This window comes from Schistocerca americana, chromosome 1 (genome assembly GCF_021461395.2).
Source record: "Schistocerca americana isolate TAMUIC-IGC-003095 chromosome 1, iqSchAmer2.1, whole genome shotgun sequence".
In the NCBI taxonomy this organism is placed as follows: Eukaryota; Metazoa; Arthropoda; class Insecta; order Orthoptera; family Acrididae; genus Schistocerca; species Schistocerca americana.
In genome coordinates, this window is record NC_060119.1 from 970,479,771 (window position 1) to 970,494,043 (window position 14,273).

A 14,273-nucleotide genomic window follows, 5' to 3' on the forward strand; every position below is an offset into this window, starting at 1 on the left:
TATAAGTCCACAAGTTGCACTGTATAATTCCCGGAAATCTGCGTTGCACACAGAGCCCGCCACAGGAGTGCACGATATAGTAAAGACCAGTCTACTCGAAACTGCTTTTCTCTGGCCCTAATGAAGCTACCCTATTGTAGAGAAAACAAGAAGTTGTCAATAATCGTTACCTGCAAGTTAATTGATGGAAGGTGGGTTACGCCTTAGAGGATTCTACTGTGTTAAAAGTGGTTCTGCTTTTAATAGCTTAGTGCTCATATTGCTGCAATTCAGTACTGAGCACCCTAGGAACATATTACCATCGCCTTTACCATATCGTTATAGTCATAATAATACCCACTGTGATCGTGGTAGTGAGTGATAAGACAGGGCTGAACAATGTGCGAAGCTATGAATTTGACTATTTCTTTGTTACAAACATTCCTCTTGGAGGAACATCCGCAACTGAGCATTATACCAGAGGTTGAAAATACTGCTTCAGTTGTAAAGTTCTTTGTTATGACCTGAGCGGTTTCGGGCTCTTATGAGCCCATCGTCAGGTGGCGTAACTTGGTGCTGTGGCCCCCGAGCGCTGTGGTGGACGTGTACTACGCGCGGTGTGCTACCTATGAGAGTAGAACAGGGACTCCCTGTTCTATTTACTTGCTAATCACATAAAATTTCAGTTTACAAAATTTCATTAAAATGTTTTTCATTGTGGAGCAATCACCTGGATACGCAAAACAACCAAAAAATTTAGTTACAAGATAAAGCATCCTGAAAAATTACAAATGCCCAAGAAATTAAAGAGAAATTTAAACTCATGATGATTGCACAACTCCAAAAAGTAAAGGTAACGATAAACAATAATATTAAAATCAGATAATGATTTAACATTATTAAAAAACAGAACGCATTGTATAAAATATGTAATATTCAGCAACAGTTAAAATATTAGAACCAGAAAATAAATTATTACAGTGAATGAAAATGAAAACAATCACATAAAATTAGCCGTTAGAATACACAAGAAGATCAATATCAGTTAACAGAGCCCGCGGCCCTGATGAGGTTATCAAAACGTGACATGTGTCGAACAGTCTGTTACTCGGATATGTATACAATGGTAAGACACAGCCAGTTTCATTCACTGATCAGCGTCACATAAATTTACGATCAAACTTAAAGCTTCTACTTAGCATCTGTCTCATAAGTATTTAAGAGCAGTGTCAATTAATATTGTCAGTCTCATCCAATCCAGAGCGATTGTATACGTCCACTATATAGTTCTGCCCTCTACTTTATGTAAATACGTCACCGTTTGTGCCACAGGCAGGTTGACAACATTCGCAACAAGGAACGGAGACTGGAGAGAGCTGCTTGCAAAACACACACACACACACACACACACACACACACACACACACACACACACACACACAAGAATACACAGCTAAAGTCCAACTTCAGTCCTCACATTCCAGCCGGCGCGCTACACACTCTAACTTGTTGAAACCACTCCAGACGTACCGCACTTGTTTCTGTCAAAGAGCGCCTGCTCCTTCGCGACCACCCGCCAGTCAACGGCTACCCAACGCTTACTGTTTGACTGTTCCTCTGTCGCTTCTGTTGATCACCATCCTTCCGTCTGTGATACTCGACGTTGTGTCTGATGTACAGAGCGGCCTCCCACATTGGCTCCGGACCATGCTGCCGTAGTGTTGCTGTGCTAGCAGCGCCCTCGCTCTTATAGTGCTGGCAAAGCCGCAGCTCTGTTGCCGCTGACTTCTGAGGTCTAGTGAAAGCGCAGTTACCAATAATACATTCATCACCATTCGCTCATTGTCACTGAAAATGACTTCCCTACCGCCTTTAGCAATCATTCATTTTCCTGCTTTTCAGAGAAATACACTCTTTTCCTCGTTTGAGATCGTCTATTAAACGTCCACCCTAATAGCTCAATGGTCAGCGCTTTGGAGTGCCACGCACGGGGGCCCGGGTTCGATTCCCGGCTGGGAATCCCCTCAGTGACTGGGTGTTGTGCTATCATCATCATCATCTCACCCCACTGTGCACGCGCAAGTCGCCCAACGTGGCGTCGCACTCAATAAGACTTGCACTTGGCGGCCGAATTTCCCGCCTGGGAACTCCCGGCCACTGACGCCATACGTCCTTTCCATTTGTCTATTAAACATCGTCTGTTACCAAACATTGGACACCATAGGGAAAAAAACACGAAACATCAGTTTCAACGGATGTTATGGGGAAGCTTGATAACAAACTGAAGTTCACGCCGCGCTTGACTAGCCGAGCGTTCTAGGGCGCAGCAGTCATGGACTATGTGGCTGGTCCCGGCGGAGGTTCGAGTCCTCCCTCGGGCATGAGTGTGTGTATGTTCGTCCTTAGGATAATTTAGGTTAAGTAATGTGTGAGCTTAGGGACTGCTGACCTTAGCAGTTAAGTCCCGTAAGATTTCACACACATTTGAACATTTTTTTGAAGTTCACGCGAAACAAGAGTTTACTTTGACAATACAGGGTGTTTATGCACTCATGTTCAGGAGAAACATAACACACTGAACGACTAGAGATACGACGTTAATATTCACAGGACATGTGCATTAGTATGTTCTGTAGAAATGATTAGAATTTGAACCACGTCGGCCTGCGAGTTCAACGTCAACATCGATATCGCGACTCAACACCACCTACCGGTACAATTTGCCTGCGACTCTCGTTGTCGCTGTAGACCGAAGGTAATGAATCAGTGTGACATGAGCAGACGCGCAGGGTGCTTCGCAGACATATGCGCTAACCGTATTGTCAAATCAGTGACTAGGAAAGAGGGCGCATAATTGGCATGAGAGAATGTGACGCATCCGGGAAACTGCCGCTCCTCTGGACGAAGTGTTTCGGCAGTACAACGGATGTGTGCAGAATGGTTCTCGGAAGCCTCTCGAACACGACGAGATGTGTTGTCTGGACGCATTAAACAGAACACCCACCAAGAAGATCGACACTTCATCCGAATGGCATTGCAGGACAGATTTGCACCTTCCTCAGGTATGGTACAACAGTCAAATAGTATAACACATTGTACATTATAATGAGTGACAATCGTCACCATTTATTAAGGCGTGGGTTATGTGCCCATTGTCCTTTTCTCTATGTACCTCTGACGAATGTGCAGAAACATACAAAATGGCAATGGTGTATGGAACGACATCACTGGCGGCAGGATTGGCATCAGATAGTGATTTCGGACCAATCTAAGTTCTGTTTGTTTGTAACTGGTGGCCGCATTTTGGTTCGCTGCAGATAGGGGGAGCCTGCCAGAACAACAGACTTCTCGCCAGTCGAAAATGTGTGGGATATGGTGAAACAAAGCGTTCAGCACTGTGATTCAATGCCAACTTCTGAAGGAAAACTATGAAACCAAATGGATGCAGCATGGATGGCAGTACCGCAGGACGCCATTCGCGCTTTATACACGTCGATGCCATCACGCATGGAGCAAGTTATCAAGGCCTATGGTGGACCTTGTGCCTGTTGGCAACAGGTCACATGCTGAATCGAGGTGACTGAAATGCTAATCATTTCTGCAATACATGTCCCGTGAATAGGAACGTCCTATCTCTAGTCAATCAAGATTTTCTGTTTCTTTCTGAACATGAGTGTAAATTAATTATACAAGAGTAGCCTTTAGCTGTGAAAAGGGCAGATAACTTGCATACGTGTATCGTACAGCTCTGAATACAGTACATCCTTAATTCTTACTACCGCTTAACGCTCTTAGTTCCCGACGTTCACACTAGCTGGGCATGCCTGGAACAGTTGTTCCAACAGATCGCCTGGAGTAAGTAGCGGTGCAGTGTGTACGCAGTGTTGTTTATGGTTTCATGAAACCTGTTCAGAGACAGTTCGGGACTAAATATCGACAGCCAACACCTCAAACTATTATGAATTTGTACAATTGTTCCACCGAACGTGGCTCTGTACCACCCAGTGTGCGCCAGCAGTCTTTTACGCAGCAGTAACTGAACAAGTTCAGTAGTCTCACATTCGCAGTCCACAGTAGCTGGAAGTGCTTGGATATTATCTAATGCCTCAGTTACAACAGGACATGGGCACAGAAGTTATTTTCCAGGAAGATCACGCGCCTCTACATTATCATCGTGAAGTTGCCTCGTATCTCCGTTGGAATGTGCCAACTTGGATTGGACATGGTGGAACCATATCCTCGCCACCACCGTCACCTAATTTAACCCCACTGGACTTCCGTGTATGGGCTTACATTGAAGACCAAGCGTTTGTTCCTCCTCTTTCGGAAAACGTAGATGATCTGCGACAACAGATAACACAAGCAGTTTTCGCCCATACTGAAGACTTGCTTCATAGTATTTGGCAGGAGACTGGTTAGTTCCGTGCTGGATGCAACTGCTTCGTGCTAACGCTCGTCTACATATATATAACGTCTTAACGCAGAAGTTACGCCAGCTGAAGTGGAAGACACTTGAGTACATTCCTCATGGAACCAGTCTCTCCCCATGCGATTATCGCGCCTTCGGTTCCTTAAAAAAGACGTCAAAGATATGACGGTTCCTGTCAGACTAGGATATGCACCAAGCAGTTGTGGACTCCACGCAGCAGCAAACTGTGTCTTACCAAACGGGTGTCTTCAACTTGGTGCGTCTGTGTGATGATTGCATCTACGCTCATGAGATTTTACCTGACTAGCATACAAATTATGGACTGTACGGACTTCGGACGGAAACTTTTTGATCGTCCCTTGTACATTCAGTCACTGCTCATTGTAAAACTACCTCGATAACCGTTTTACAGGTAAAGAATTAAGAGATAAAATGAAACTGAAATGCTTCCTAGTTTGCACTCAACACACTTGTGTGTGCTTACTGCAGTGTTTACTATTGCTCGCAAATGAAGTGCGTTTCTCGATAATTCAGTGGCTAAGAGCGGACTTGATTTTTAAGGAATAGAGTGAATAAGCGATTTTATGTAAAAATATTTTCGTTTATCACCTAATAAACATTGTCATAGTTCGCTATCTGGGGCATAATAGCAAGGTTTCTTTCAATTTTCTTAAAATGATGAACTGACATATTCAGCTACGAAAGAAACTAATTACCGTTAGCGTTTGTTACTCGTCCCCCAGCGTAATAAAAATGGTATGAAACCTGAAGGTAATAGGAGGGGCAATGCTTGGAATAATAACAACCTGTCGCCTTGAAGTACAAGTAATTAGTGAATATCTATAGCGTGCAGCAGAAACCCGCCATATTTTAATTGTGGTTCACTTTATTGAGAAAGCAGCAGAAGCGGATTTGAATTTACACGCTTCTCACCCTCAGCGTGCTTTTATCAAAACACATGGTATATTGGTTTACAGGTGACTAGCTTACGATAAAAAGAAATTCACAGTTCAGAAAGTGTGAAAACGATGTTTGCACTTGAAACTTGTATTTAACTGCAAGTTAGTGAAATTAGCGGCCGGAAATTTTATTCTTAACGTTTTTCTACGCTCACATGGTATTCATTAGTATTCAAGTCCGCCGGCCGTTGTGGCCGAGCGGTTCTAGGCTCTTCAGTCGGGAACCGCGCACCACTACGGTCGCAGGTTCGAATCCTGCCTCGGGCATAGATGTCTGTGATGTCCTTAGGTTAGTTAGGTTTACGTAGTTCTAAGTTCTAGGGGACGGATGACCTTAGACGTTAAGTCCCATGGTGCTCAGAGCCATTTGAGCCATTTTTGAGTATTCAAGTCCGTTGGCCACAACGCAAATTATCTAATCTCTACGTGTGTCTTGGCACATTTTTATCAATAGTTGTACACACAGGTGGGAAAATACTGCACCCAAAATAAAATTTCTCCGCCTATTTGTAAATCCCATGACTTATCGTAATATGTTATAAGTCTTTGTTTTAATCAGTAAGTTTCATGGCACAAAATGTATAATAAATTCGCCGTTAAGAGGTTTGTAGAAAAGGTACATGTGGATTTACATTTGTTTCTGCGCTGTTTCATAAGGTAACTTATTAATGTTGTAAATCTGTAAATGCTATTTTATCCCCCTCCTCCGCTTCCCCCCCTTCCCTCCCACCCTCTCTCTCTCTCTCTGAAGCCTTATTTTTTATATGAAATGCCTACACAAATTTAACGCCTCATCACTTGAAGTGCTGTAGCTCTGTATCGCAGCAACTTACACGCTCGTGTGTCTTGTACTACTCTGTAAATGTGTCAAAGAACGTACTGCGGGTGGATAATTTGTGCGTTGCGCAACGAACTTGAGTAGTCAACATTGCAGCAACAGCGTGAAAATCGATTAATTTCAATTGAGAAAGTTGGCCATATCAGAGATTATAGCACAGCCGACGTCACGTGACAGCGGTGGCCTCTGGATGGCTTATATATAAGGCGCTCGCTCGCGTTCTCGTTGCAGTTCGCCGCTTGTCCTCGGAGGATGCCTTCCGCAGTCGAAGGCGAAAGTTCAGGGGAGAGTTTTATGTATGGACCACGGCATCTCAGCCTGGAAGTGTTAAGTGATGGCTACGTAACATGTATTTTGATAGAAGTATACGGGTGATATTGTGTGAATTCGAAACTGGTAACGCTGCTTTTACAGCAAAGTAAACCAAAGCTATGTTTTGGTTGGTTGCTGCCGTGCGCTATAAACATTCAGTATCGCATGACGTCCATTGTTCTCCACCAACCCTTAGTAGATTCGCTATTAGGACTGACGTAGTTCTACGTTTTTCTAAACTTGTTAAGGAAACAATAAATTGAAGGCCCCTGTTCATGAAAAATTAATATCTATTAAAAAGGAAAATGTGATCTTAGCAACGATTAAGACTGTTAGATTAACATTGGCCTCTTAAACATAATGATTGGTATTAACTCATGAAATGAAGATAATCTGCTTTAGCAAAAGATGTTTTTAAATAAAATAATTATAAATTACGTCAAACATAAAGAAAAATTAGACAATAACTTTCAATAAAACAATGACAGTAGGTACATGAACGAATCAAGTAAGAATTTATTTCAGATCATCACAGTCGAGACGTACCTTTTACTCAATGAAATTCCTTTGCACACGTGTTTTTGACATTTAAAAAAAATGGTTCAAATGGCTCTGAGCACTATGGGACTCAACTGCTGAGGTCATTAGTCCCCTAGAACTTAGAACTAGTTAAACCTAACTAACCTAAGGACATCACAAACATCCATGCCCGAGGCAGGATTCGAACCTGCGACCGTAGCGGTCTTGCGGTTCCAGACTGCAGCGCCTTTAACCGCACGGCCACTTCGGCCGGCCGACATTTAAAACATGTTTTGGTAGCTTTAGTGCCTTTATGGAGTGGACACCATAACCCTTTTTGGCTCAGTCGGTCCTGCTAGGACCTACAATGCAGAGTCCTTGACATCATTTTGAAATTTTTTTGAAAAGAACTTCGTTAAAAAAAAAAAAAAAAAAGGTTCAAATGTCCCCTAGAACCTAGAACTACTTAAACGTAACTAACCTAAAGACATCACACACATAGATACCCGAGGCAGAATTCGAACCTGCGAAGTAGTGGCCGCACCGTTCCAGACTGAAGCACGTAGAACCGCTCGGTCACAACGGCCGGCGAACTTCGTTCATTGCAGTTTATAACTCTTTGGAAAAATCTGAAGAATTCATTTTTTCCGGTATGATCAATGCCATGCCAATTTGTTTTATAAAATCTCAATGCACCATCTTGCGATTCATATTTGTAACGCGTTCTTCCACAAAAATATTCCAATTCTCTTAGTGTATCTTGGTTTTCTTCAAGAACTTTCTCTTACTGTGTCTCTTCATTGTCTTCTGTTTCACTGTCATTGCCATTAAATCGGTTGCAATGAAAAGTAGCTAGTGTATCCAATGAGTTAGAGTCTTAACCAGCTACAAGTACCTCCAAAATTTGATCAACGTTCAAACGTCGCTCCATTCTGTCTGAAATTTGTCATGACAAATGTGAAAGATAATGTTTAAAAGTTAGTGGGGTAGATTTTGACCCAAACTGGTAAGAACCCACGGAAACGATGGTCATTGCTTAGCACACGTCTGCACAGTGCAAAAGCACAGCCGGCACAAGATTACATAGAAGAGCAGTGGCAAAGTTGCAGTAAGAACGGAACTGTAAACAAAAGAGTGACGGGGGAGGAGGGGGGTGGTAATAATTCACCCCACAAATGTAGTTAAGGGTTAATACGATTACTGCAGTAATGTACACAAGTAATTAGCTTGTTATAAGTGTCCTTTAATTTACGTCTATGTTCACAAACTTTTTGTTAACAGATTACCGGTTTCGGTCTTTAATGACCATCATCAGATCAGCAGCAAAAATAGGAAAAACATAAATACACTCGCAAACTGTATACAGCTTAAGAACAATACATAGACCATAATGAAAAGTAGTACTGACAAAATTTACATTTGTGCGCCTTAAATATGAAGAGGCATACCTGTTTCATAATAACAAAGTCCTAATGTACTGGAGCCATAGTGGCATCGTCAAATGTTAAATGCGGAATCAGTACCAGCATCGTCAAACACATATAAATAATATCACATGCACGAGTCATGTTGTCAGTGGTACTACTGTTTAAAACAAGCTGCCGTACAGTAGCCACATGGTGTTTGTGTTTTGTGACCACAGACATAAATTAAAGGAAACTTACCACATATACGGGTCACTGTGTTTTCACGACGATGTCGCAGCTTGTGTAATTAGCTTCTGTCCTCCGATGTTCCTTGCTCGTCTCGGCGTGCGGGCTGCGAGAGACAGCTAGAGACGGTGAGTGTCGGCGGTTGCAGGGCGGGGAGTCTTCGCCGCCGCCGGTGCCGCCCCCGCTGCCGCCCCTGCCGCCGCTGGCGCCCGGGTCGCCGTACGACGGCGCCGCCACGGGCAGCGACTCGGCGGGCCTGGACGAGCTGACCACGGCCACCGAGGACGAGGCCGCAGACGGCGACGGCGACGAGGAGGAGGACGCTGCGGCGGGCGCGCAGCCGCTGCCACTGTTCCCCAGGGAACACCTGCGCGTCGTCGAGATGCTCGGCGTCGGTCACTTCGGGGACGTGAGTAGCGTGCAGTGTGACACCAACGTCACAGGCACTGCTGCAATTCCCTGAGCAGGCGCGCTCATTGGCTGCATCTCTCTCCTGGGCATTAAAACTGCAACACCGGAAAAGGCAACGAATGACAGATTTTACTTACGAAGTTAGTCATTGTATGTTTACAGGATAGGAGGAAGCAGACATGATTTAATTTGAGAGTGGTTACCAGATAAACAGAGCGCGAAATGTAGTACATCGAGTCGAAGTGAGAGTGAATGACACATACAAATACGTCATTCCATCCCGCTTCCGCTTAATGCAAGAGATATTTAATCTAAGTGGCAGGCTTGTGGTGGTGTGTCAGCCTCTCGGTAACACGTGGCCAGATGTTTTCAACGCTTGAGAAATTTGGTGGACTTGCTGGCCAGGATAACAGTCGAGAAACCTCTGGGGTGGATCAGGACTGTACAGCAAACGTGGTGTCTTGCGTTATCTTGCTGACAACTCCACAGATAGGTCGAAGATAGGTCGCATCTACCTGTTCAAATATGTAAAGAATACACTTGCCAAAAAAACTGCAACACCCTCAAGAACAACGTAATTTTATTGACAGGTGAGCTGACAGGTAGTTTATCATTATATGAGTGTATGACAGTGAATTCAGACCAAAAGAGACCCACATGTAACAGTAAACGTTGTGCAAAATTTAGCATCAGTCTACAGAGTACGCTCCGTGACAACAAGTCAGGCATGTATTCTCGCATGCCAGACGTCAGGTCATGCACGTGTCCTAGCAATTTGGTAATGGTTTTTGCAGCCCTGGAGGACGAGTACCCACTTCATCCAGCTCGATACGTGTCCAACTGGGTAAAGATCTGCTGACGTCGCTGGCCGAGGCAGATGATATACAGCAAGGACTGGTTTAACGCCCAAGCGACAAAAGCTGAGAGGAGCAGCGGAGGCGCCACAACTGTAACATATCTATACAGGGCAGAACACAGTTAGTAGCGGCCGCTTGTGGCGGCAAGCTGAGGGGGGTGCCATGGACGTAAAAGTGCAAGATTAGTGTGCCGTGCGTGTTACAATAAGTAGCGAAAACTGACACGGGTGAAAATGTACGAGGGGAAAGGGAGAAGCGGGGGACACAAAGTTCTGGAGCCGGTCCTGTGTACACCACAAAGAGCACGTTGCCTCACAGCACTCGTTTGTGGAGTTCATTGTCCAGCTGATAAACCACATCATCTATCTGTCTAAGAAATTGCTGTGACACGGTGATAGCATATCAAAGTAGTGACCACTGGTTACTTTACGCTGCAGAAACACCGTGGCGGCGATCTGCATCCCCCCTTCGCCGGTCAATGAAGAATGGGTTGAGACTTGTTTGTTATGGGTGATTGCACTCTGAAAAAGGTAGGTCACAGGGTCTACGCTATACCAGTGTAACACTCATCACTCACATAACGAACAGAACCTACTATCGTACTTGAAGTCAACAGAGCACCGTTTCATTTTCCAGTCAACTGTTTCTTGATACCAGAGTAGCCATGGTTGTCTCACTGTTATGCTGTCATGAGTAACCTGGCCAGATGCGTATGTGTTCTTAGTCCTGTGGCAAGCAGACGGTTCTAATGGTCCTTGATGACACCGAAGGTGATACATGTGGGCGCAGATTTCGTCCCTTGATGGTATTCGGTCAGCTACTGCTGCTCCCCAGCGCTTCGATCGTGACGTGCGCGTGTACTACGCGAATGTCCAGAACCTGGTCTATAGGTGCGAGAATGTTCCACAGACCACAGCTGAAACTTCTAACACACCACCGATGCCTGTTACACAACATGTACAGCAATTCGTCGATAGGTCCATCCATCTTCTCGCAGCTCCACAGTCTACCCCATTCAGATGGCTTAAGCTATTCAAGACGAGTGCGTACTCGTCGGTGGTGCATGGCTGTAGCTTAGAATGAATGTTGCAAAACTGCTCACCTCTTAGCACATTTACTGCCTGCAGCGTCAAAACAGAGGGCGCACAGACACTTCGCCTGAGCGCCATCTGATCCTCGATGACCGTTACACTTGAAACACTAACAATGCAACCCCTCATTATGCACATATTCTGCCGTGATGCCACTGAACAGAATCCTTAAGACTGTTGAATTTTTGTATCCAGCGTTGTATAACGTGTGCTGTCAAAATTAGCTACTGTGCTAATACCTTGATTTGTGTACTCTCGGAACATTCGTTCATCTCCTGCACGGCTTGGTGGACAATATGTCTCTCCTCTTAGGAGCTAGCGGAGTGGGACCATTGAAATCTTGCATGGCATTGTGTATGACACTCCTGAACCGACAGATTAGATAACCACATGACCGTCACGGGATCCCGACCAACTTGTGCAGCAGTATCACGGAACGATAAAGCGCGGTCCTGTGGCAAAACTCGTTACACATGTTAGTAGATGTTCCTGCTCCTTACCAGAAGCATAAAACGGTGTGTTCTCAATTAACAAACATTCAGAAATGATTTCTGGCTGCGTAATCCTTCCTTATGTATTGACTGTAGATGGCGTTCAGTCAACGTAGTGTGTTTGCACTTAAATACAACTCACTAGGATATTCAGTTTCATTTGTGCCAGTTTGCCGATTGCTGCACTCTGTCTCCTGAATATTGCAGTTCCGATGGCCAGCAGGGTACATATGTCAACGGAGCGTGGTTGAAACCATTTTGTGTGGACTATCTTCATCGAACATGCACCACATTTTGAGAGCGGCACACTAATTCGTCAAATGCACAAAACAGGCTGCCTGTAATGCTACAAATCATGATAAAATTATTTGAAATGAAGTATTAAGTAGCAGCTTTCACGTAGCGTACTGTAAAAGACTTGAAGATTGCCAAGCAGCAACGTCTTTCAAAGCCTTTCCACGAATAAGAAAATTTGGGAACACTATCAATAAACGAGCCAAAAACATGTTCAACGGCAGTTTTATTCTACGCCCTGCTACTGAAGGAACTATTTCCAAGTAAACACACAGAATAATTTCGGAAGTGCGTTCCTGAACAACGAACGCATGCTGCCGATCTGATTCAGGATCACTAACATTTTAGTAAGACTCTTTACGGGAATTTCAGTGTGGGTTACTTCCAAAAATCTTCGGGTAAATCGTTCAGCTTGCTTATCTACTGAGGTGATGTTTCCGTTATAACAGTCCACTTTCACAGATATTTAAGGAATATTGGCTGAGGATTTCATTTAATGAAACCGTAAATCGTGTTTGTCATTTGACTCCCACGCCTTCGAGCTAGCCTGTTTGTAGCAAGATCAGCACCCTTCAAGCAACGCACCCAGTAATATGGGGCGTGTATTTTATGAAGTGGGTGATAGGTATTTGGGTAACAGAGCGTTGACAAGAGGAGTAAGGAGGTAGGGCTTATACTCGTAACCTGTAGGAAGAATAGTTTCCTGCATTGAGCAGGAGTTTCCCAATGGCAAAATGGTTCAAATGGCTCTGAGCACTATGGGACTTAACATCTGAGCTCATCAGTCCCCTAAAACTTTGAACTACTTAAACCTAAATAACCTAAGGACATAACACACACCCATGCCCAAGGCAGGATTCGAACCTGCGACCGTAGCTGTCGCATGGTTCCAGAATGAAGCTTCATCAACCGCTCGGCCACACTGGTCGGCTGTGTGGAGGGGGCAATAGAAGTTTTATTAAGCTGGAAGAAGCATTAGTGGTCCACTGTCAGTGTAGAGATATGATCTATAGAATTCCGATGTACAGGTTTCGCGGACGCATAAGATTTCAGGTGAAATGCTAGAAATCTTAGTGGAGGTGATGACTTGAGAAACGGACTAGCAATACATAAAGGCGGTTGACAGATATGATATGCGACGGGTAGAGGATGAGGCTTAAGAGATTTTAAATATAATGATAGAACGTTGAGATCATTAGAAATCAAAGCAGCTTGCCTTCAATGTAAATAATGTTAGAAGCAAGGGATAATTTTTTTCTAGCAGTTTCAGTGGTTCATTATCGCATAACTGTATTTAACCTGATTTGGAACACTTACTACTCTCAACGAAGTGAAGAGTTTTCTCAGAAGAACACTGGACGCTGTCTGAACTGAGTGTCAGTTTTCCCTAAGTGTATTTGGCCATATTCTATCGCTTCTTTTCACAAAAGAGAAGAGTAGTCCATAAAATAACTACTCGTATCGGTAGTTAAGAGTGGCGAAGTTAGTTTAGTCTTACTAAGAGTGAGTTTCGATAATGGTTCGCTCGCAAAACAATCCAACATCATGACCACTCACCCGCGACGCTGATGCTATTGCATGCTGCTCTTTAATGTACTTGTAGTTCTTGGACTGTCCACTGTTTCTACTTTGCTTTTCTTCACAGTTCAGTACACCTTCCTGTTTTCATGCTTGGTATGTAATGAGTTATTGACGGTCAGTCCATTGGGCCGTCTTACCACTAAATCTGAGGGTGGAGCGATGGGGAGTTTCAACAATCACAGCTAAACCAAGACCAGGAGACCACCTGTACCAACAATCAGGGATAGTTGAGAATGGCGGACGGTGGTTGTAACAAATCGCATGACATCAGCGAAAGGATTATATTACACGTTCTTCAGCGAAACAACATCTTCTCAGTTTCACAGGATACCACGTATTTCCTACATTTCTAGATAATTCATGCATACAGAGGCACAACGGCATAGAAATTCACAATAATTGTATTAGAGGTGTAAAATCTTTTACTTCTTGGTGATTTACTCCTACGGGCACATCTTATCATGATACGTCTTTAAGATCAATGATGAGCTGAACTCGTACCTTGTTCATATTCAAATTAACTGTCAGCAATATTAAGACAGACTGGTAACTCAAGTAACGCCCTGTTTAGACTTTTTGTTGCCGAAAAAGCGTAATATATGACAAAAATATTACATCATAAAATTTTACGAGTTTATCAACACATAATTAGTTGAAAACTTTTATCCTAAATTAATGACTGGTTTTTCTATTCAGTAATTCTTAACAGTTATCTTTGTGAAAGAATAAGTGCAACAAAGAGAATGGCACTGCAGCTTCGTTTATGAAGTCTATATGTGAATGACCCTTCAGTATTCCAATCAATGGAATCTGTAGTTAATTGTCTGAATTAAAGATTAATGGTTCATTGAAACGTTTTG

At 43.7% G+C, this 14,273-nt stretch overlaps 1 protein-coding gene across 1 annotated transcript in view; it reads left to right on the plus strand.

The window, feature by feature from the left end:
* Nucleotides 1–14,273, plus strand: part of LOC124595630 (discoidin domain-containing receptor tyrosine kinase B-like) — an 811,748-nt gene that overhangs the window by 773,639 nt on the left and 23,836 nt on the right. The window contains exons 14-15 of the mRNA XM_047134455.1: nt 8,837–8,874; nt 8,932–9,097. Coding sequence (XP_046990411.1) covers nt 8,837–8,874; nt 8,932–9,097 — 204 coding nt within the window. The remainder of the gene's footprint in view (nt 1–8,836; nt 8,875–8,931; nt 9,098–14,273) is intronic.